The 26,190-nt window shown below is 32.6% G+C and overlaps 1 protein-coding gene across 2 annotated transcripts in view; it reads left to right on the top strand.

Annotated features, from left to right (window-relative positions):
* The window catches only part of LOC149906319 (poly(A)-specific ribonuclease PARN-like), a 44,125-nt gene extending 25,889 nt beyond the window's left edge, over positions 1-18,236 (top strand). The window contains exons 12-14 of one of the 2 annotated variants that reach the window (XM_090104346.1): positions 14,682-14,713; positions 15,719-15,831; positions 17,948-18,236. In XM_090104346.1, coding sequence (XP_089960472.1) covers positions 14,682-14,713; positions 15,719-15,831; positions 17,948-18,223 — 421 coding nt within the window. In that variant the 3' untranslated portion in view covers positions 18,224-18,236. Of the gene's footprint in view, positions 1-14,681; positions 14,714-15,715; positions 15,832-17,947 lie in introns of both variants that reach the window. The other variant, XM_090104345.1, reaches the window with a different exon arrangement.
* The last annotated feature ends 7,954 nt before the right edge of the window (positions 18,237-26,190 follow it).

The following is a 26,190-nucleotide window of genomic DNA, read 5'->3' as shown; positions in this document are numbered from 1 at the left end:
AAGTGGATTTTCGCCGTTTTAAATTTTTTGCCGGCAAAATTTTTTATTTTTTTTTACTTATAGAAAGTTTTTTGCATGCATTTTTTTAAAATATTTTCCTTTCATTTCCTTTTATTTTATTCTTGCATCCGAATATAAAATAACTACTCAATATTATTTAGTTGTACGAAATACATATACATATACGAAACATACCTACATACCTTGAAATTTTCTATTTTTTGCCCGGTAATCCAACATTAAACGTTAAATAACTCAAAAAGCATTAGAAAAAAGTTTCAAATAAAGTAATCTTAAAAAATGGATGTAGGCATGCATTTCACTGATTAATCCAATATTTAAAGAGTTACCTACTTGCCAAAAACGATTAACCGGCTCATTAAATAGGCCATAAATCGTAAACGGAAAGTTTTACAAAAAAGTTTACAACGTAAAAGATAAAAGATGTAAAATTTTCAAAAAAATCCAAATTTTTTACCTTAAAGTGGATAGTTTCCGAGATATCGGCCAAAAACTTTTATTTAAGATTGCGAGCGAAGCTCCTCCTGGATCTGTCAGCTTTTTGTGCTTTTATGGTCAGTAAGTGACCCTTAGCCTAAAACAAAAGTGAAATTGGATGGGAAATTTAGTGCGAATTTGGCTAAATAAAAACAGCTTTATTTAATGGGGTAACAGTACTACACTACTTTTTCTGTCACCAAAGGTGGTTTAATATTTTTGTGTCGACTGACAACTTTCAAGTGAGAATATTTTAACGAATATTAAGTTTTGTAGTCGGTACCTAGATAATTAAGTTTTTTAGATTTGGTTAGGTACCTTCCAGGTCAGAGCCAGGGTGGGGCAAGCGCCCCACCCTGCCCCACCGTGGCTACGCCCATGTCTGTCCGTGCTACTTTCTCAGTAAAGGATTTATATTCAACAGATCGTTTCGTTCGTTCTCTGTTGAAGAAAAGCTTTAGCGATTCTTTATTAATGTCTCTATGTACAATGATCGTAACCGATGGATTTATTCTCGGTAAAAGCGATATAAGGAAGTCTGTTAAATGGTATATGCTTATTTAAATGCTGAGTTTCAGACTTTCAGTTACAAAATATAGCCTCATACCTCTGTTAAACATGAATTGTTTATTTACAAAACACGTGACATAAAAACACGAAAGTAATGTGTGTATGTAATTACAATTACTGTAAAAAGTTTGCAGAAAATTGGCCGGTGTTTTATCGCATTTCATCACGACCGCAAGTTTATCTATCTGCCAGTTGATTGTAACAAATTGATACACGGTTTTCGACGCCATAAAATGTACAGCGTAGGTATACGTGTCATTGTACATTTCCGATAAGGTGGACACAATTAACGCGGTCCTGTGAACATTTATATTCATTTGTTGCAAAAAGTTGAATTTGTTTGCAATGCGTAAGGCATAACGTGGGACCGCCCAGTTGGTGGGTTGATGGAATGCGTCATTATTTTGTGAAGATAAACTAAAAATTGCATATGTTAACACGCAGGGGGTCGTTTTAACACGTATTTTAGCGTCCATTCGTATCGCGTCCTCCTTTTTTGCAAATGACAAATGTGTGTTTCATAGCGATGACAAGAATGTAGTAGGTAAGAGAATTTGACGACATATTTTCATGTAGATCAGAAATATCTAACTATAACTAAAAAGCACCAGCTGCCAATTTTTTTTTAAGTTTATGGTAACTAGAAATGAAGACGGTCGTGATTTCTACAAATTGATTAAGAAATAAGATGTATCATAAGAAGATCTTAATAGAAAGATTCTCTTCTCATATAAACTTTGAATAAAACGTTTGATACGATTCTAAAACCTTTAATAGTTTTACGTAAAGGTGTCCTTACTTTTGCTTATTACGTACCTCTTTCAAATCGTTTGTTATTTAGGCTTCTAACGCACATAACTCCCAGCCATTGTTCAGATTTGTACCCAGTAATTTAAGGGCTTACCGGATTATACAAGAAAATCGTGATCACTTCAAATGGGCTCATATGAATTAGGAATAGCCCTATAAGTCAGCCAGATACCAGTCGCCGGTAAGGGTGTCGCCAATTCAATTTTCCTTTACAGTTTTGTGTGCCAGTTTTGGAAAATAATTCTTGAAAGTGATGATGGAATTCGCGTTTGTACGGTAATTTTACGTTTTAGTTCAGTATTTTAATTGTTTTGGCAATATGCACAAATAAAAATATAGTAAATATGTATATAAATTTAAGCAAAATGTAGTAATGAGGTGTTCTAGCTTACGTAAATCGGTTATATTATGTGCGAAAAATTTGCGCACGTTGTTGGCATACGCGTCTTTCCAAACTATACAAGGCCAGTACGCAACGGTGTGAAACTAATCACGTATAGTTTGGAAATAACTTTTTTACAAAGTTCTTCCAATCTATACAACAGCAGTACGCAAATACTCGCGTATACTTTGTAGTGAAGTAAGTAAGAATAGCGCTCCAAAATATACAGCGCCAGTACGCATGCGGACTAATCGTGTATGTTTCGGAGTAAGCGCGGCGTCTTTCCATTGCTCGCGTTTATTTTATTGTATTGCTGTTTTGAAATCTATTATTAAAATGCATATGTATTGTTTATATAATGCTGCGAACTGATCGTATATTTTTTTGTATCGAGGATGCTTGTGTCTTCGTTCCCGACTATACTGCACGACTTACAATTGACAATAGTGCTAAAATGTAAGAATCTAATAAGTCCAGAAGAAGACGGTTGCGAGGCGACGGAGCCCCGCTTCGCAGGGCTCCTATTTTTGTGTAGTTAAAAAAAACACGAACCTAACCTAACCTATTTATTTTTCTAAGCTTACCTAATAATATTTAAATATTCCATGTTTTACTGAATCAATCAAGAAGAATAAAAGTAGATAGATATAGCTGTACAAGTCTTTGATTGCCTATATATACTTATTTGTTATTCCGCTCAAGCGTAAGTTGTGTAGTAGCTATATTTAGTTATACATATTTTGCGTACCTACTGATCGTGTATAGTTTGGAACGAAGAAGCAAGCATCCGCGTTACAAAGTATACACGATCAGTACGCAAAATTCGTGTATATATTGTAATAACAAACTTAAAAACAGCATTACAAAGTATACACGAGCAGTTTCCTATGGTTGGGTTCTGGCTATGTATAGTTTGGAAATACGCTTGGCATACTTCTTATGAATGTATCGGTCACGCGGATTTTTTTTATTGTCGATAGGGAAGCGCTTGCCCACAATCTCGCCTGATGTTAAGCTGAGATGTGGTCTAAGATGGAACGCGCTTCCCTAGAAGGTACCTGTTCAATCTACGCTCGAAGACTTGAATTTTATTCAGTCCTTGCAAATATCGATAGCATATAGTGATAAGAAATTAATAATAACATAATCGCTTTTAAATACAATTATTTTATTAAAGATAATATGTTTTGTTTATAAAGTTTGCATACAATACATCCATACTAATATTGTAAATGCGAAAGTAACTCTGTCTGTCTGTCTGTTACTCAATCACGCCTTAACTACTGAACCAATTTTCATGAAATTTGGTATAGAGATATTTTGATACCCGAGAAAGGACATAGGATAGGTTTTATCCCGGAAATCCCACGGGAACGGGAACTATGCGGAACTATGTTTTTCTTTGACTGCGCGGGCGATGCCGCGGGCGGAAAGCTAGTTACATATAAGCTTGGAATTTGTATACCTATTGATGTTCTTGGAGCGTATATCCGAAATTGGATATGGGTCGTGTAGCCAGTCGGTTACAGCTGTTAGCAGACTGTTCAGGCAATAAATACTAGTAGCAGACCGCGGCGTGCCTTGGTGTCGGGTTACAGGATAGTATTTAAGTTAGTGTTATGATTTGGACGTTAACATTAGTGTCAAAGTAAGGGACACTATGTCAGGCATTTATGTCAATTTTGTATGATTTGTTCTGACAAAGTACCTACTGACAACTTTATAGATACAAAAATAAATGATATTAGTCAGTTCAATAAAGAAACGAATCTTCAATGGCGGCCAAAGCTGACTTTGACAGATGGTAGGATCATCAAAAAAGAAAATAAAAATAACGTAAATTGATAATTATTTTATTAATTATTTTAAATTGTTTGTTGACAAACTTTTTTGTTATTGTATTTGTGTATTTATATGAATTATCATATTTACGTATACAGAATGTAATAAAATCCCCATAATACTTGTAATAAGCCCATAAAACTGAACAACTTTTCCCAACGAACATATTTTGTCAAATTCCAATAAAACATTATTTACTTTCGCAGATGCATAATTGTCATTGTAAATTTATGATAAAAGCTATTATAGGGAAAATCAAATACATTTTAGTGATTTTATTTTTTCATTTTTTTTTGCATACCGTACGGCCGTGTGTGAGCGAGAGGAAATGATAAGCGCCGCCATTGAAGATTCGTTTCTTTAAAGAACTAACTAATATGAATAAAAATAAGTGAGATGTTCATCAGGTAAAAGGGGTTGCCATCCTAGCAAAACAAATTAACACCAATACGTTGTTATTGTATGTTCATAGCTGCTAATGTTGTCAACAAGCATGTTCAGTTAATAGTTATTGATGTAGGTATGAAGATTGTTCAAACACGGCTGATCATAAACTTCATACAATGTTGCGAGATCAGAGAATGAGACAGAATATAGGGAAAGTATACGTAAATAAAAGAGACATATATTAAAGTGTATATATGTGCAATTAAAGTCACATCTACCCTTTTTAGTGTATAATTATATGTTGTTGAATGAAACATATTGTTTTGTAAATCAGCATTAAGTTCTAGGCCCTTTTAAAACTTAATATAATATGTAATTATAATACGTTACATCTTTATAATGTGTGTATAAATAAATGGTTTTTTTTTCATTTTTCATCTTCAAGTGCAGAGTGAACAGATGTACCTTCTAGGGAAGCGCGTTCCATTTTACCACATCTCAGCTTAACATCAGGCGAGATTGTGGTCAAGCGCTTCCCTATTACCAGTAAAAAAAAAATCTTTCCGAAGTACGGACGGTACAGTAAAGAAGGTTATTCGTTTATATTTAAATCTATTGATATTTTATGAGACTTAACTAATAACTAGTTTAGTTTTGCATCATTCCCAAATCGAAGATAAATCTTGTAGGATCATTCCATTTGCTATTTGGGTTAACAAGCATACAATAAAGGCTCTTTGTAGACTTCTGAAAGTTCGAAATTTATATTTTACATACATTTTAATTCGCACATTTACTTAACATAATAAGGTACCACCCACATAACATTATCATTACCAATAAATGGAAAGGTTAGTCCAACGCGTTTAATAGAGCGATCATTTTTGCAGTAATTTGCGATAGGAATATATAATTAGTTAGCATTCATTATTGAGATATCGGCGAAATGCTACCGTGTTGCGGTGTGTATTGAGTATTTATTTTGTTATATTTTAATGGTTTAGTAGGAAAGGGTTAAGTAGGAAAGGTAACATGTGTCATCTAGGTTACCAAAAATATAGTGCAATATTTAAATTTCGTTGTTTTGAATAAGGAGAAAACGGACCCTTCTCATCAGATTTAAAATTTACTGTATTCCAGAAATTTCTATGTTCATTGTTCATGTTCGCAAATACCCATAGTTAATCTATTCTAGAAGAATAGTGCGATACTGTAATCACAAAAAGAAGTCCCGAAAATTTTCAAATAATGTATCTTCATAGTGTTACCAAAAACCAGATGTTGAAAATTGTTAATACAAGCCAGTCGATTAATATTTCCTACGTATTGACACATTCTCACATTTCATGAACCGGAATAAAATTCCGTACAGGTCACAATGCTGGTAAAAAATTGTAAAAAGTTAAAAAAGTGTTATACGCTCATTTGTCTCAGCTGTTAAGTATACAATTTTATTGGTACCGACATGCAATTTCACCTCAATTTATTAGAAATGTTTGAACTTATAAACAACACGGAAAAACAGTGGCCACTTGACATTGATATACTTTCAATAACAACACTAATTGTTGGAACAACACGGAACGATAAAAAAATGTTTTGCGTAATTTTTCAATGAGTTCTTTATATTATGGTAGAATCTTTTATGCACGTTATTTGTTTGTGGAATAATAAGTGGTTGGTTTTGAATAATACGAGGCAAAATACACATCAATAGACTCATAATAATCAATCGTAAAATTGAATATTAACCGCATATCTTGGTTCGTTCCCAACAAGACGTTGTAGGAAATTCTCGAACGTTCGTAGCAAAGGTGTCTCAACGCTACGAGCATGTATCTTTACCCTAGTGATATGTGCATACACGCCATTACATAAATAATGCGACACACGTGTGTAACATGAACATCAAAAGCAGAACCGTACGTTTTCTTATGAGATCCTTAATTAGGTCCATATAGAGCGAGTCAGTTCGTTGTAATGTGTATTATTTCATACATTCCGATAGATGTTTTGTGTCGAATTGTCATTGGTACCGTTAGATAATGTTAATAGTGTATTGACGCCGAAGGACATTGTTAAGCCCTAATGTGGTGTGCAAAAAGTGTGTTAGCAGTATTTTATGTGGGTAAATGCTTTATAGTTAATTTTGTAGAAATTGTGACTTAACTCTCATTGTATCTCGCGTATGTAGGTTATTGGATTGAAGACAGAAACATAATTGGGCGGATACAATTAAGACAGAGATCTTTAGACAAATTTCTTGTGAAGACGCACGCTTATCATAAAACGTTATGTAATCCTGAAAATTAAAAAATAAACTATACCAACTAGGTATTGTATTCATTATGAGTTAAAATTTTCATTAATTTAATGTAAACAATCATTACAAATAAACCAAACAAGTTATTTTGAATAATCTACCCTCATAAAGTTATTTAAGATACATACTCAAAACCTCATCTATATATATACACTCAAAGGTGACTGATATAGTGATCTATCAACGCACAGCCCAAACCACTGGACGTATCGGGCTGAAATTTGGCATGCAGGTAGATGTCATAACGTAGGCGTCCCCTAAGAAAGGATTTTAGAAAATTCATCCCCCAAGGGGATCAAATAGGGGATGAAAGTTTGTACCATGAAAATTTATCTTTTCCACGCAGGCGAAGCTGCGGGCAACAGCTAGTCTTAAATATGTTAGTTACGTAGTTTTTCACGTAAATATATTGTCATATTCTCTGTTGTATAACATGCTATAAATTGGCTCTTAGACTACATATGGGTAAATTAAGTTCCTCGATGTTTTAATGACGAGTAAGTAGCCTAATAAGAAGTTTCAATATAGTATCGATAGCTTTAAATATGTTAAAATTATGTTTCATTAAGAATTAATTATTTATATATGTTAAGATTAAAAAAAAAAAGATTACTTAATTAAAAAAATATTTTCAAAAATAATAAAAAATTCAATTCAATAGTTTGTTTTAGCAAAATATATGAAAGAATATTGTATTGTAGCAAGTATGTATTATAAACGTAATTTAAAAGCATTAACTTTATTTCCAAGACGAGGTGCTTTGACAAACCAGTATTAAATAATACACCGAGCATAATATACTGTCTCTTAGACTGCACGTGCAACAGCTGTGGTGTCTGATCTATTAATGACGGGAATATAACCCATTAGAGGTAAAAAGATCGTTATCTTTGAACTCTTATCTATCATATACCCATATTTGGCGCATTTGATAAATGCATATAACCTGTCGAACGGTTGCTAAGGTCGCGGGTTCGACCACCGGCGCCGTTGGGTGTAATTGCGGATGTGTATGGTGTAACCGGAAATGATCGGTATTTAAATATTATAATCCAGATGCGCAATGTTTTCCCGGTAATTTAGTACTTCCTTGTAATATCGATTCGACAATGCATGGGGAAGCAGCCCCATAATGAGTCCCTTTACCATAATTGTGAACAAACATGTGACCAATTAGCAAGCCTTCAAAACAATTCTAAAATAGAACGCACGTTGTGATTAATGCAAAAAAGGAACAAACAACATTGGCGCCAAAACACAAATTCGAAAAGGAAAAAAAAAAAATAAAAAATAAAGCAGCGTCCACACGGTGATCGTGAGCGTGCAGTAATTCGAGACGTGTCGGCCGCGACAGGTGAATGCGACCTGCCGCTGCTACACAGGACACAATTAGTGGCTCGATACCAATTAGACATCACTAAGCACCTACGTTTGGCGGGAAAACCTGACAATTTCGATGGTGTTTCTCCTGAAATATGTGTTTGCATTTTCTTTAAAACATGCAAGTTGCATAGAAAAATAATGATTTTTATAATTTTATTCATTGTAAATTGAAAAATTTTGATTTTACGTTTCTACGTCTCCACTCTTCATTCGCTCTAATACGAATGAACAAAATATAAAGATACCAGTCTACCAATTAATATAACAAATTAATTAAATGGTAGATGAAAATGTTATAAGAGAGACCATAGACACCCATGGGAGATTTTCTTTTTTTAATCGATCTTTAGGAAAAAAAAATTTTTTGTAACTCTCTGTTTCGCTTTAGAAACTTACTATTTATATCATATTATAGTTACTACAGAAAATAAGGGCTGCTTGCCATTTGCCGACTCTATTTTATGCTGTCATTGCTTTTATTGTAAATTTCCTTCATTTGATATCATTATCATTATTCATTTTATGATTGTCAAGTTTCGACGACCCCTGTGTACCCGCTGCTACTATTTTAATCTGTTTGTGCTCACTGAATATCTTACTGGCTGAACTTTGTGTCGATGACCACAACACCATAAGGGTTATGAGATACCCCCATAGAAGCAAGTCACTGACCGATAATATAGCATTAGTATATGCACACGAGAACAAGAAACTATAAAATATAACAAGCCATAAGTTCACGCGGCGAATGGTCATCATAAATTACTAATAAATTAATTTGCAGGCATCTTTTAAGTCTAACGTAAGCAAATGTCACACCGAACGGACGAAACGAACGTATGAAAAACGTCTCCATGGTGGAATTATAAAAATGCTTATTCCGCGTCTGTTCCGTAATGAAGGAAGTCTTATTCCATAACATTCAAACGAATCGCTCATTGCAACAATATTGCATGAATTATCCCCTTTTTCGTACACTCATCCGCATATTGCTCATTAGCTAATACTTATCTGACAATTGCGTACGAGGTAATTATCAAACGTATGAAATCGAATAAATGTTTACAACACTGTCGCACCGGCCCATATATTGCATACGTGAAGTCTTACAGAAAAAATGGCGAATTAAACATTATATCTAACTTGTTTTGTTCGGTTAATTATGAGTGGAAAGATAAATACAAAAACGATGTTAGAGGACAATTATCGCAAGGTTCATATGCCGCAGTAAAAAGCGAAACGGCAGTGGTACATATTTACGTTATTACATAATTATATGTATTTCCTTATATTAAACAAGTAACAATGTATTCTAATTGTTCCACGGTTTTTATTGTGACAAGAATAACAGATTAATTTGAAACGTTAGTGATACAAAACAAACATATTTTGTTTAATAATGCCAGGCATAGATTAATAAAAAATACAGAATTAAAACAAATGATTGGTCATTTGTAAGACTAATAGCGTGTGTAAGGCCTACAAAGCAACGCTGCATATAGACCAGTGCCACAGAAAAATAACTATAATTAAAAAAGAAATAACTTCAGTCAAAGTCTTAATATTTGTATGTCTCTGACGTTATTTCTATGTATAAAATACAACAATTAAATGCGATGACAAAATACAAAAGAAGGTATGATGCTAATTTAGATTTTAGAGTGGAACGAGGAGTGATGAGGAGGTGAAGTGAGACTTTCTTTCCTTGTACTTACATTTAAAAATATCAGGGACGTATCACACAATAAGAAATAAGTTCATTATATTATGCAGTATCCACTATGTTCACTATTTGTCTCACTATTTGACGCAGATGAGGTTTCAGGCCAACAATACGCTACCACAACTGTGCTAGCCCAGCCATATTTCTACATATTTTAGCTCCATGATTACCTTTCAGACGAGCATAGCACTCGCCTGCCACTGCCAACTCGTTCTGTTTACATCCTTGGTTTATAACATTTTCTAATATTCAATTTAATTGGGGCATTTCGTATAAACTCAAGGAAAGGGAGGCAATAAGAAAATTTTAACGAAATTGGAACATGAATGAAATAATTTGGATACGTTTTTTGAAAGAAATTGCATAAATCGCCTTAAATTATAATTAGTGTTATAAATAGACCAAAAACCTAAAAAAATATTCCGTAATTAAGACTCATGTTTTCGTAATAAGAGGTTTAATTGTACAAAAAATAATTTAACAAAGGATTTCAATGTATGACCATCTCGAGACATCTTTGCTCTCTCATAACATGACCTACGCTTTAAATTGTCGCGTCGCGCTGACTATATTCAGCTTAAGGATTCTCTGAACAAAACAGTCACTAATTTTTACAGTTATCATCCACGATCATTATCATTAGCGACATACCTATTTATTACCGAGAAATGATCCACGCTGTCTTATTGATTTTTACAATGTATATTAATTAGATGTGTGACTTTTACACAATGAAGCTATTCATTAAGACTATTGCTAATCTATTTTTTTAGAACGTTCAGTTTATTTATTGGAATTGAAAACAGTTGCTGACCTTTTTGGATGCGTCTGTCTGGAACCATTAATTAAATGTTACGAACATTACATAGAATTAGAAAAAAGTCTTATTATGACACTAGAGACTTCCGTGATTATAGAGATCCTTAAAAGGGTTTTATCGGAAAGTTCTAGAAATATAGCATTGTTTGACAAATGTTGATAACCCAGGATTACTATACGTCTTTAAAGTACGATATTGATGATATTGTAGAGTTACTGAGTACAATATTGATAAGTAGGGCAGCTAAAATTATGTGTGTTGAAAAAGTCGAGAGAAAATCGTAATCGTATCATATCGATATAGTGGGATGTAACAAAAAAGATCAAATCAACCAAAAAAACTATCTCAAAATGATCAGTAAAATCTGTTTTGTCCCTTTAGAAATTTAAGTTCCAAGATTCGACAATCATGCAAGCCAGGAAAATATCGACCGTTTGCTGCTTCACTTTAAAAAATTAATTATGTTGTACATATGACAATAATTCCGATAATACCACTGTTATATTTGCAAATATATACACAATATAATGCTTGTTAGTTCTTAAAAAAACTATATATTATGCGGATACGTTTTTTATTGGGGAATTTTTGAAATTTTAATTTTAGTATGTAAGACATTAATATGCTCGAGTAGAATTCATGAATAAATTTCACTTTTTCACACCTCAATTATATTCCTTGGTCGGTTTTAATTATCATTGAAGTTACTAATACTTTTAACACTATAATATTTATTTAATATTCAGTTTTGATAGATGAGCCATATTCTAGCAAGTTTTTAAAAAGGAAATGTTTCTATAATGAGGTCGTAAAAAAGAATTATTGCTTAATTCAAAAGGTAAAGTTGTATACAAAGTTGGTTCTTTAATTGATATTTGATTGTAGGAAGCGCAATATTTAAAAAAAAAATATATTTTACAATATCTTAGAGAGATCTGAAAAATCTGTATCCTTTTATCGAAGTGCTTGCAGATAATTTTATAAGGTGACCTACCTTTCACCCCTCACAGAAAAAAATGTTGTAGGTAAGTCTTCATCGGCTTCATTTATTTTAGGATATATTTTGATGATTTTCGTATATAAAGAGTCACGCATATTGTTGTATTTAATTTTATTTATCTTCTCGTGACCAATTTTTACCTGAGTTCTGTGTTATTTACTTTTGTAAAAAGTAAATAACACAGAACTCAGGTAAAAATTCAGGTAAAAGTTTTGTAAAAACGAATTGCTAACAGATTCAAAACCCAAAAATAAATAAATATTTCCCTTTATTCTTACATCCGAGTCGGATATTTAAAAAATATGTAGGTATTGTATATAACCAATAATTAAGACAGTTAATTAAAACACACCAATATTAATTAAAACCGACTTGAAATAACTACTAGAGTATGAAAAAAGTTAATTTTATTAATGAATTCCGTTATAGAGGACATTCACGCGTTTCGCGTTAAAATTCCAATCCGTAAAGATTTAGAGAATTTTATTTTTTTTTTCTAAACATATTCCATATACTTTTTACTGAGCAGTTTTTAGAAAAATACATTAATAGCCAACGTACACTCCTTTCTTGCTAATTAAAATTTTATATAATATGACAGTAGCTCCGTTAGAAGGCTGGGAAAAAAGTCCTCTTTAAGGTATTTCAGTATATAATTAATTATTTACATAGATAATGTCGTCTAAAATGGAATTGTTGTTTTTGGCTGACTTATCTAGAAATTTTAATGGGTTGGAATATAACATTGTATGTGTTGGGTAGGGTTTGGGAATTCTCGACAATTTCAACGTCCCGGGACACGAGACAGGCTACGATCAAAGTCCCGGGACTTCCCGGGACTTCGAGACTTTTTTTAATTATAAAATTTGAACTTTGATTTCTGGTGAAACGTATTAATAAAAAGGGATTTTTTTTTAAATCAACATTAATTATCAGTTAAATCAATATTTATTAAACAAAAAATATAATCACAATAGTTATAAGTAACTTTAATATGTCAAATAATTGGTATGTTTATTCCTATAATCACAGATTAACTTTTAATTTAAAACAATTATTAAATATTATTATAATAAAAGAAACTTAGTAACAATCATACTAACTTTAATATCATGTCATAATCATATTAATCATAATTTGGTAATTTTTATAATCACAGATTTGTTTCCTTATCTGTAAAACAGACTTTCGAATCAGTCTTTCAAATTATTAATCAGTTAAAAAAATAAAATTACATACTTTGATTTTATAAAATAGGCTTTTAAAAAAATCAGAGCATTAACAGCTTTGTCCGACAATCTGCTTCTGATTTTTGTAATAACGCCACCGGACAAGGAAAACACTCTCTCATTTTCAACAGAAGTCGGTTTAATTGAGTTTAAGGCTTTCTAAAGTAGTTCTAAATTTTATGTATGAAGTATGTAGACCAAGTAATTATTCATTACGGTAACAGATGGCGCTAGCTAGGCTCATGCAATGCTTTGAAAATAAAAATTAATACAATAAATACGACTATCGTGTCTCGTCTCGAGTCTCGACCCAAAAGTCCCGGGACACGAGACAACGAAATTTACAAAAAGTCCCGGGACTTCGAGACACGAGACGTCCCGGGACCCAAACCCTAGTGTTGGGTCCCTTTTGAAACACGATACCCTGTAAGTTCTCTAAAAATAATGTTATATGAAACTAGCTTACCGCCCGCGGCTTCGCTCGCTTTGTCTAAAACCTAATAAATTATATACTAAAACCTTCCTCTTGAATCACTCTATCTATTAAAAAAACCGCATCAAAATCCGTTGAGTAGTTTTAAAGATTTAAGCATACAAAGGGACATATAGGGACATAGAAAGCGACTTTGTTTTATACTATGTAGTTATAGTGATATTTGTACTAGTTTCACTGCGAATAGTTGAGCCAATTTAATAGGCAACATTTGACGTCTGTCAATTTTATCTTCATAGGGTGGTAACCTGCTTAAAAACATCGATTAAAGCGAATTAATCGATACGGACTTGAAACAATTGTCAATCGAACTTGAAACACATGTCAATAATTTATGATGATTTTTATTCCCAAGTAACCAATGCATTCGATTCTAGATGTCAGATTTCGATTTTTAGAGTAACGTCTCTGGTATTTATAAAGAAAAAAAGTTTATTGACACAAAATTGTAGCGACGTCAGTTCTTTAAATAAGAAAATGTTTAGAATGGTTTATCAGTAAAATCAAATCTTAAAATTAGTTGCATCGGTCATTATTATTATAAATATGTAATCGTAATTGAAAAAAGTTAAGCAAATGTGCAGTTCTAACAAAACGAAATATCATGTTATTCTATGTCGTCGTTACTAGGTTACGTTGTTGAATTATGTTGAACTGTCAAATGTTGCCTATTAAAATGGCTCTACATAGTTTATTATTCTTATTTAAATTTTCATTTTGGTTAGTTTATTTTTTGTATTCACCCGATCAGCGAGTCTCAACTAACTCCTAAAGCCGAGGAAGAATAATATTTTTTTCTAATATTTTTCATTTCTGACAGGTTTAAAATATGGATTAAAGTATAAACCATTTTACCATGTAAGACGGACAAAAAAGCAAACTCCTTTTTAGGACAGTATTAAATAATGACTGCAACATTGAACTTTTTAAGCTCTGTTTTTGCATGCTCTATGTTATTGCGGGTGTATACAAACTACAAAGCTCGCACGGCGGGCGTTAATCGCACGTCAGCAAACCGCTTCAACACATCAACAGAATAATGAGCCGTTAAATAAAAATGTCTAAAATTGCCAACAAAGTAATTGTTACGTGTCCAATAAGTCATAAAACGGCTCAACGTCGGTTTTTTCCCGATCACAGACGAAGGAACGAACGAAATTGGTATGCATGTTACTTTTTTGTCGGCAATGCTTTAATTAATAATAATTGGTCTCTTTGCAGGAACACACCTGACGCCGCCCAGCAGAGTCAAGGTATGTTGATTGAAACATCGGTAGATACTTTTTTCTACGAGTTTTTTTAAATTATACTAGACGCGGTCGCGAAGGTTAACGGAAGTGAATTATTTTAGTAATAAGGATTATTATAATATGCATTAATTCATGCATCTGCACCGTGTCCTTTTTTTGAATGTCCCTAGTTATCATTAAACTTTGTAATGTATTATTAGACGTATAATGTAAATATTTAAGTACGTTACGAATGCATACAATGCAATTGGATGTACAACTTCCTCCTTGATATAAAAATGCCACGTAACGAGCGAACGTAATAGTTTAATTGTATTGAAAGGATAATTATAGTGTTTATCAATTTTCTAACGACACATGCGTAAGCGTTTTCATAATTAGACGGTTTGGGTTCGACTCCCGCGGCTAATTAGATGGGCTGTTGATGTGAAAAAACGAACCAATCATCTCACATTAAATCATTTATTACATTTGCAGACGTTTCCAAAATATGTAAATTTTTCAAAATACTCTAAAGTTATAACTCACAAGTCGATGAAGATGATCATTTGAATTTAAAAGATAGAAAAAATGTGAGGTTACCACCTTCAAGTCTATGAAAGTTGCAAGAATACCTGCAGTAGTCCAATTTAGAAATGTGATACAAAATACGATGTCACAACTTAAAGTTTATAACAGATGCCCGAACATTTATAACTCTTTCACGGTGCATTTAAATCAAACGAGCGAAAGCTCATTCTATCCCCACTGTTAAATTATTTTATTGTAAACAGTCGTAGAGCATTATTTCGGTCTTCTTAGTGTGTTTGAAAAGATTTTATGCAGTGTTCTAATACTGAACAACACGGAATACGTTTTCGTTTACACTAAAAGATCACGAAATAATGCTCTTGTTCTAGCTCTAGCTCTATGTTCGTTTGATGTAAATGTACAGTTACAAACATATTATATATCTTTATGAATATCGTATTGAATATATCAATCAAGTTAAATTCCCATATTCAGGAGACTCGTCTCAAGCCACAGAGTCGCCGGTAAAGCGGACTCGCTCCAGCAGTTTCAACTCGCCGACAAAGCAGCCGGCGACCACTCGCAAACGCACTTCTTCAGGCGTGTTTCAGGTAAGAAAGGTAGAAAGAAAGAAAGATAGGGGTTATGTAGGGCGGCCGTACACGGACCTTCAAGCAGTTGAGACCGACGGCTTGAAACCGCGATCGCGCGATGAACTATGGACAATCATGAATCAATCACTGCCGTACACGGATTGCTCGAGCCGTCGCGACCGTTTCAAGCAGTCAACTGCGCGGTTGGTAGCGACCGCTCGAGCCGTCCGTGTACCTCGCTCAGCCGTTAACTGCTCGAGCTGCCCGTGTACAGCCGCTCTAACCTAAGTTTCATCAGTTCTGTTTTGCTAGAGTTATTGGTATATTGTACTGTAAATTCTATGCTAGCTAATTTTAGCTTTGGACTATAACATAGATACATAATACTCAAATGTTATACATGTATAATTTTTCTGGTAGTTATATACATCCCAATAACATATTTTACGCTTTTTCTGACATTTCTCAAAGTATATTTTTGAACATACCTAAATAATGATGAATACCTTGTTTAAATTCTTTGCATTATATTATTCTTTTCATTTTTCATAACCACTCAAGTGCGGGAGCCATTTTGCAAAAATCGGGTCTTGTGCGGAACCGGCTCCCGGTGCCGCCGCAGTTGGGGTTTTTGGCGGTCCAATATTTTTTTAAAGCCGATTATCTCAGATTCCTTTATCTAGCACATTTGCAAGTATATATGTATATTCATAGATAATAAAATAGTCTATGCCTTGTCAAAACATGGTAACATTTAAATAAATAAAAACAACTTGTAAGTCAAAGCAAATGTACCCTTGTAATTTTTGTTACATTTTGTCTGCTAATAAAAAATTAAAACAGCTGTTCAGTGAGATTTTAATATTTATTGATCCTTTGTTACACTCTTCTTACGAGAAAATAAAAACATCATACCCTCCCATACATTTTTTTTACACATTCCTTGTTTATTTTTTTGTACAAAAAACTACCTACTCAATGTGTCATGAAAAGTGGGCCACTTAAATCATGTGGTTATGTTGTTATCTTGATTTATAGCTAGCCTGTTCTTTCCTTAACATGTCATATAAGTTAGAAAGAGGAAGGTTATTAGACCGTTTTATAAAGCGAACGCAAAACCCACGACTGTTGATCGACCGGGAGCCGGTCGCAACGCACAAGCCCCTGAATGTGGATCGACCGGCTCCCGGTCGTTCAGCACTTGAGTGGTTATATACAGGGTGTGCTACCGTCGGTATACTAAGCTCAAAGGAGGTTAAAAAATACTTATAAAATTCCAGATGCATTTTTTTAAATACATATATGAATTCTTAAAACTGTATGTGTACACTCCTAACAAGCAACCGGCCCAACTTTGCCACCCGCACGTGAGCTATCGTGTAAGATTATGTTTTCATAAACAAAATGCTCACATTAGCGAAGCTAGAGAATGAAAACATGGATTTTAAGGAAAAATTTAGCAAAAAATTTTGTTTAAGTATTTTTACGTGATCAGTGTATGCAAAAGTACAAGTCCTTTAGCGCTTAGTATACCGATAGTGGGACACCCGTAGAAGAAAATGCCTCAATTTTGTTTATCCAAATCCTTAAAAATATAACTATTTAAATAGGTATAGTAAGTATTTTTTTCTTTTGTTATTATTTAGACTTAGTTGGAAACTGATTTGCTGGTAAGTATTCCGGTCTATACGAATAGACTGTTTTTCGAAATTTCCCAACAATTGGCATATAATATTACTTAAATAATATTTGATCTATAAAGACCAAAATAATCTGATTTTCAAAATTATTTTTATTTTTGTCCAAATTTTTTGTTATATTTTATCGACCCCTATCTAAATTTTGGTCCATTGCAACTCAAATTCCGCAAATATGTTATTGTCATATAATATATTTACTTACAAACACACACTATCGTTAATATGATAATTTTTCTAATTTACTACAAGCCCAATAATAAAAACAAGTTTTATAAAAAAGAAAACAAAAATTAGAATTTTTTAAAATCAACAATTATAAAGTTTTAGATCAAAATCCTGTGTTCATAATAATTAATAAATATGATAGAGTATGATCAAGTGTTCATAATAAGTATAATGAAAAAGGACAGATAACAAATATTGCCTCATTACAGGTTGAAGAGGCGGAACCGCCTCCAAAGAAACCAGAGCACACTCGAGCGGATTTCGAAATTTCCAAAAAGCCAGAAGTAAGAACCAACGGTCGGCGGAAAACTTCGGAAAACGAAAAGGAAAAGGCAAAAGAAAAGGTAAAAGAAAAGCGCAATGAGAAGAAAGAAAAAGATTTACAGGATACAGAGAAAAGGAAAGAAACAGTGATAGAAAGATTTGACAGTGAAAGTAAGACTCAATGTGTGTCGGCTTTTAAGGAAAGTGATAGTTGGGACTAAGAAATAAATTGATGTGAATAATGCTGTGTTTTATTTTTTAGTTTTGGGTGATACAGTTTTGTTGTACTAAAAAGTGTCTGTATGCAAAATACATTAAAAGTAATAGGTTTGTTTAAATAAGTAAATTCGATGCAGAATGCAGGTACTTAGATACTATTTAAGTACACGAACATAATGTAAAATAGACAAAAATCTTGATATTACAGTTTTCAATCTCAATAATATTTACATTTGAAAGGTTTTTGAATCGTCAAATTATGTTACAATTAGATATCACTAAATAAAATTCACAATAAATATCTACAATATGTACATTTTTCTACACATATCAGCCAAGTATATAATAATTAATAAATATGGAAACTTGTTCCGTCGAGCCACTTTCAATGGCGGTGTATAGCAGAATGACTCCGGTCTGATGATGATTGTCACCTGCACGTTTGGGATTTCCAAGGGCATTGCATTCAGAGGCACTTACCACTAGGAAACCCCAGCTTTACGGCGACTGGTTGAAGATTTCTATTAGGTTCACATATTTATCTCATATACAGGTACTTACACATATTTTTCTAACGTCATAATGTCGGTACACATTTTTTTTCTAATGATTAAATGCTAAATATATGGTAAAACAACACATATCGATTCGTATCGTATAGGTTTTCACTATTTTACGAACTTACACATATACATATAACATTTTAACGCTTTTATTATATTATAACGTACAATATGAATTGATTATATTATGCCAGGGATAAAAAAGGAAGGCGACAGAACATGGAAGCGCCTTTATTCTCAATTTGCATAAAACTTTCAAAACCACGTAATAACCTAACCTAACTTACACAGTTTTAGGTATATTAAGAAATTATTATGAAACCCTTGTAAAGACGCAGTTTACAGTATATGGTAACAATCACATTATAGTTAAACTAAATACAATTAATAATAACTACACTAGATCGTAACATAGATTCTAGAGTGGCAAAGCTGTTTATGCCCTTAAATGTACCTCAGGCACTTCAGCTTTAACTTTAATACCCCATGTGGTTAGCTGAATATGGATACAATACAGCAACTTTGACCCGGGTCGTGTCGCCACCGGCTCGTAATCGTCCCGTGATCGTATCGTATACGAATTATGACTGACGTGAGAGTATAGCTATCGAATGGTCACATTAGCATTTTATAAAAAAAAACAAAATGACGTTATTGAATGTGAAATGTCACTAAAAAGCTTAACTATCATGATTTCTAAATTACGTAGAGCAAATATTTAAACTTTTTGCGATTACCTTAATTACTTAAATACATGACAATTGCATGGGTAGTGTATTACAATTAAATACGTGGTAAACAAAAACGTCGTAAACAAACAAATTAAATTGAAACGTTACAACAATTTTAATCGTAATGCATAATAAAAATTAATTTACCATTCTAAAATTGATACTTCCTACTTTAGTTGAATCGTAAAAACTTTAATTGGGGCGGAAGAGAATTCCTTTATATGATTGGCCCCTCCGTTTCTATTGACTTAATGGTATTGGCTAATTAAATGTCAATTGTTTTTAAATACTTCTAATGTTGCGCTCTGACGACTATCATAATTTGAAATAGGTACATTGTAACTTATAGCATCGGTATTAGACATTATATTAATTGCCTTTTTATAAGACAAAGTCACAGCGCTTTCGTGTTGTTTCTCAGAACAACGATTAGCTACATGAAAAACTCTGGCATCCTTTGATGTAGGAATCTCTATTTGAATATGAATGTACCGATGTCCCTACAAGTCTTTTAAACGGCAATATTGAAATGACATACGTATAAATTTAGAATAGGAAGTACAAAAAAGAACGTATTGCAACGCGCGCTTTTTCAAAACAAAAACAGATGTCACAGATGATAAATATGCAATGACATGTATATCAATGCAGACTGAATTATAGATGTTATAAAAATAATGGTGTATACAATGATGTTATAAGTAAAAAGGTGTAGATAGGTACAATCATAATTGCGTCTTCTTCAAAAAAATGCCCACTAACGCACACGATTATAGTTTAAAGGTGCGTATAAAGCAAAATTACTAATCACCAATTAGATGATACGTGTAATATTTAGGATCAAATTCCCCTTTTAATTCAATCATTTAAAACACGCCTAATTCTAAGTTCTTGCTTGCCATCTTGGGCATGATTCAACTGCCGAGAGCGAAAAAGAGACAAATGAAGTAAAATGAGGCTAACTAGCCACATTTCGATGTGCCACTTGTGCTGATAACCTATCGACACATTTTTATTTATAATAACATTGGATATAATCGTATTTCTTCTTTCTTCATGAAGCGTGTTCTTGCCTTAGCTTGGGACTTAGCAGGCCAGTAAGAAATTAAACTAACTGGACCACCAAGGCCCATGCTACGACGAGATGCTTTTGTTACAGCTGGAAGAGATTTGCACTTTATATAGAACAAACAGGTTTGTACATTAGAAATTTCCTGAAAACATCAATATAATGTTAGTAACTAATACTATATTAATAGGATTTGTTTTACATATATTCTTTCATTTTACTTAATTATTGTGGAATAGAAATAATAACAAAGCTCTATATGAATTAGCTAGAGCCATCGAGAGCGAAAAATTAAAGTATACATATAATTGTTTTAAAATTTGACGATTCAAAAACGTTTCAGTTTGAATTTCCTTTTAATCATATTAAATATATTATGTGATATTATAGTAATATTATAATAATATATTGTGGAAATAGCACTATAGTCTGATCAAATAATTATGCCTTGTATACCGCCATCGGTCGGAGTGTAGATTAACACGTTTCAAACAAACCTATAAGTATAATATCAAACACAAGTCTATGTAAAAAGTGTTGTAGGTACATGACAAACCTTTTAAATAGATCATAAATATTAAAATATTAACCACAATTAATATGTATAATTATTCATATGCCAAGTGTTTGAACACATCGTTTCAAAGGTGCGTAAGTTTTCATATATTTATTTATTCAGTAATTATAAAAAGGAAGTAGTATTAAACCGTCAAGTGTGACAGACCTGGACGGACCATATGCAGAAAGGGGAAACGCACTGTATGAACTTGTAAATCTTCTTATATATAAAAATGAATCGCAAAATGTGTTGGTAAGCGCATAACTCGAGAACGGCTAAACCGATTTCGATAATTCTTTTTTTATTATATTCCTTGAAGTACGAGGATGGTTTTTATGTAAAGAAAACGTAAATATGTACCACGGGCGAAGCCGGGGCAGACCGCTAGTATACTATGTATTTACAACTTTTTCATATTCGATAAATAATGCCAGTTACCGAACAAAATCTATATCTACACTAATATTATAAAGAGGCAAACTTATTTTGTTTGATTGTAATGAATAGGCTCATAAACTACTGGACCGATTTTAAAAATTCTTTCACCATTCGATAGCTACATTATCCACGAGTAATATAGGATACCTTGGTTTTATCCCGGAAATTCCACGGGAACGGGAACTATGCGAGTTTTTCTTTGAAACCGCCGGCGGAAAGCTAGTAATATTATAAAGCTGAAGAGTCTGTTTGTTTGAACGCGCTAATCTCGGGAACCTGGTCCGCTTTGAAAAAATCCCTCGTCGTGTTAGATAGCTCATTTATCGAGGAAGGCTATAGGCTATATATCATCACACTACGATCAACAGGAGTGGAGCCACGGGGGTGAAACCGTGCGGAGCAGCTAGTCTTGTATAAAATAAAGACAATTCTCACCAATATATTTTATAATGAAATAAAAAAAATGGAACGTGGCTGTATGTAGTTTAGGACGCACACAAACAATTAGAAAGCTATCTACGCATTTATTCATCCATATAGGATGAAATATATTATAACAATGAAATTAAAAATTACAATATGAATATGTTTTTGGAGACGCACAGCAGGCTAATGTATTATGTATGTCTATAAATTATTAATTTTATCTACAGATATCAATATGTATAATGAAATATAAAAGGACCTTAAAACGTACTGCGTAAGTATATTGTTCGCCCAGTGCCTCTCAATGTTTAATTTCGCCTCTAGGCTGAGAGCATGGTGCTGCCATAATTATAGTAAAATTTACCTCTCACCCCATTGCTTAAAAGGTCATATATCAAAACTCTGTAGACAGCATTTAAGTTTTAACATTTAGGCACCCTGGACAACGGATAACTAAATGAAAAATGAAAACGATTCCCGCCTAAAACTTCTTTCAAATCAAAGCACAAATTGATGACAGATAATTCAATATTTTTACTTCCTTTACGGATTATGGTGCTCGGATAATCATGGTTAGATGATAACAAGTTATAAAATGTCGCAAGCATGTTTCTAATTGACTTAATCGAGGCTCGAGGCAAACTCAAATTAACTACACTGTATTTGCAGTTATTATAGTGCTGATGTCGTTTATTTGAACACAGTGTTTTTGTGGTTTTATGCTTGTTAATAGATAGTGGGAAATTATTTACATTTTAAATGGATAGATAATAGTTTTATAATAAAAGATAAACAGCAAAGAATTTATCGGAGAAATGAATATATTATCGAAGAAATATAATATATTGGTAGAGTTACTGGTTGCAGCAAATTTCTATTCTCTGGGTTCTGTATCACCGAAAAATTTTCAAATTACAGAGACGTTTTTTAGTAAAGATCGATTTTGTACCGCTAAAAAAACTTTGTGTTAATATATAATGACTTGCGCTACTCTAGTAAAAAAAGTAAAGTACGATAGATATAGGTTCTTTATCTTAAAATTTAACTATTTTAAAATTAAATTTAAAAACGCATACAAATATTCTAGCTAAATATGCAGGCTTCGTTCTTACTGGATTGAAAGTTATACGATCTACGACACATATTTGACTAGTAAAGCCGACATTAACGATGTATAAAGCTGAAAATCGATTCTTTGATCATAAATCGAGTCCGTCGATTCTATTATCGAATAGCGATAGCGAGTACTATCGCAACTCGATTGCGGCTTTCAGGAATAATCTTATCAATGATATGTGTATCCTTGTGTTAAACTTATTCGGTTTGATTTTGTTTTGGCCTGTTAACATTCACTTCGTTGTTGGTTCGGGAATTATATTGTTTGCGTGGTTACGAATGTCCGGCAGAGTTAGGAATGGGTTCTGTTGATTCTGATTTTTATTAGGGATGCAGTTTTATTAAAACATTTATTCAATCAAATGAAAACATTGGTATATTAATGATAAGTAGAGACAGACCAACGATTTTAAAAATTATTCTTTAATCAATTATTGTTAATAAAAAAGTAACCAATACGAATTTTTTATGTAAGCATTTGGGTAGGTAGATTAATAATGTGAAATTTTAAAAGAATGTTGCTTTTCATTACAACAATACCAAGTTTATAATTCAAATTATCTAATGTTTCATTATATACGTTTCAACGAACTACAAAGCTATAAAGCGATAATAAATCGCAATTTAAATACGTCAAAACATTCTCATTATGTTGCCACTTAAAAAATGTAGACGTTCACAGTGGCTTTATAGTAGAGCCATTTTAATAGGCAACATTTGACAGTTCAACAAAATTCAACAACGTAACCTAGTAACGACGACATAGAATAACATGATATTTCGTTTTGTTGTAACTGCACTTTGCTTAACTTTTTTCAATTTACGATTACATATTTATAATAATAATGACCGATGCAACTAATTTTAGGATTTGATTTTACTGATAAACCATTCTAAACATAATAAACATTTTCTTATTTAAAGAACTGACGTCGCTACAATTTTGTGTCATTAAACCTTTTTTCTTTTTAAATACCAGAGACGTTACTCTAAAAATCGAAATCTGACATCTAGAATCGAATGCATTGATTACTTGGGAATAAAAATAATCATAAATTATTGACATGTGTTTCAAGTTCGATTGACAAATGTTTCAAGTCCGTATCGATTAATTCGCTTTAATCGATGTTTTTAAGCAGGTTACCACCCGATAAAAAAAGAAGAAAAAAATTAAATTAATTAATTAATTAATTTAATTTTTTTATGAAGATAAAATTGATAGACGTCAAATGTTGCCTATTAAATTGGCTCAACTATAAATTGCGAACCAATCAATGTGTCAATCTTATCAGAGTGAAAACTAAACAATAGTGAGTTAAATCCTAAAACGCATGGTACTGTCGTGTCCGCGCCGTGGTTTTATTTTACACTCTTTGTTTATGGCGACACCGGACAGTAAAATTCACACCTTCACATTACTCACTTAATGAGGCTCCGTGGGTATAATGAGCGAATTAATTGCTTTATTTCGTCCCAGCGGAGATTGCTTGGTTTTGTCGCGCTATTTTATACTGTGATATTTCACCTTTTTGCGGATGTGTTTTTGCGAATCACGACTTTTTAGGTGACAATTTTGTAAAGAAGTTGTTCTTAGGTTTTGCTGCTTTTTGCTGCAGTTTTAAGGCTTTATACTGATCCTGATTACATTGAGGGCTTATTGACTTGAGACTTTCAAGAGATGATAATGATATAAAACTACATAATATCATACAACTACCAAAACTTTATTAAAGTAAATAATATATTATAAATACGATAGAGTGTTTGATTTTCTTTCACCGGAACAATTTTATGAAATGATTTTTGGGTCCGGAGCTTTCATCGCGGGGAAATTTCGCGGGCAAAGCCGAGTGGAAAGCTAGTGTGTTATGATGCGCTGCATGCTATATTATGATATTTGTTGACCATTAGGTTTCCTAGAACAGATCGCATTATATTTTGTCTAAAGTTTATACATCTGTAATGATAAACATTTGGGCTCTACATTTCTCCAGGGCAATTAATTAATCGAACTTATCAATTGATCAATATTACTGAACACTAGAATTACAATACATATGTGCGGAAGCAAAACATTTAAACGATTTTAAATTCTATGTCCTAATTCAATTGGAGTATTACCCAGCTCAAGAAAAGATTTGAGCTTTAGGAACGTAACCTAAAAAAAAATAAGTAATTTATATTCTATGTCCTAATTCAATTGACCACAATTACCATATAGCTCTAGAACTACAAAGATTTGCGCAATAAATTGTCCAATAATACACCTGTGGGTTCGCAAGGGTTACACTTCCTGGTGTCGGAGCCCGGGGCCATACAGCTGTGCATCCAAAGGCTTTGTAGCTAGCATGTGTATTGTGTAAGTAGGTGGTCAGACTGTTGGAGTAAACGGTTATGTTTATTTTGGTATTTACATCATTGTGTTGGAAGAAAAGTACTTTCACTGTCTGAAACTTGTAGTTTTTTTCAGTACAATTAAAAGTTTCTAAAATTATAAAATAGGTAATTTATATAAGGATTATAAAGTATGTAGTGCACTAACATTACCGTAACACCTAATAAAAAGAAAATCATTTACATAACAAGTTCATCTTCTAACTTTAATGAATTGACGAATAATTGAGTTTACTAATAAATAAATACATAATAAATAAAGGAAATTTTCGAGTTGCTTGGAAGAAATCGCTCACGAGCGATAAAGCCGCTCTTTGTACATCTCTACTATAAGCTATCTCAACTATGTAACTTTATCACTGTGTATGTACAATAAAGAGTATTTCATTCATTCATTCATTCATTTTAAATAATGAATGTGTCAGTGAGATATTGCTACAATTTGAAACAGAAAGATTAATACTTACGTGAATTTCAACGCATAAATCTAATAAAGAAAAGCACGATAAAATTAAGATTTAAACAGAAGTACAAGAGATTTACTACTCCGCATACTTGCGGTAGTATTTCTTCTTATTTTATTAGTCCTATTCGGTCCTTAATACTCAATTAAAATAATAATTATTTACAAGTGCAAGGGCTTGTTAAGCAATGCCATCCTCCATATATGTCA

The sequence above is a fragment of the Colias eurytheme genome, chromosome 8, assembly GCF_061535395.1.
Source record: "Colias eurytheme isolate Ceu_HAF_F1 chromosome 8, ilColEury1 Martin Lab GWU primary, whole genome shotgun sequence".
Classification (NCBI taxonomy): domain Eukaryota; kingdom Metazoa; phylum Arthropoda; class Insecta; order Lepidoptera; family Pieridae; genus Colias; species Colias eurytheme.
Note: the sequence above shows the minus strand (reverse complement) of the source record. Positions and strands in the feature narration are given on the sequence as shown.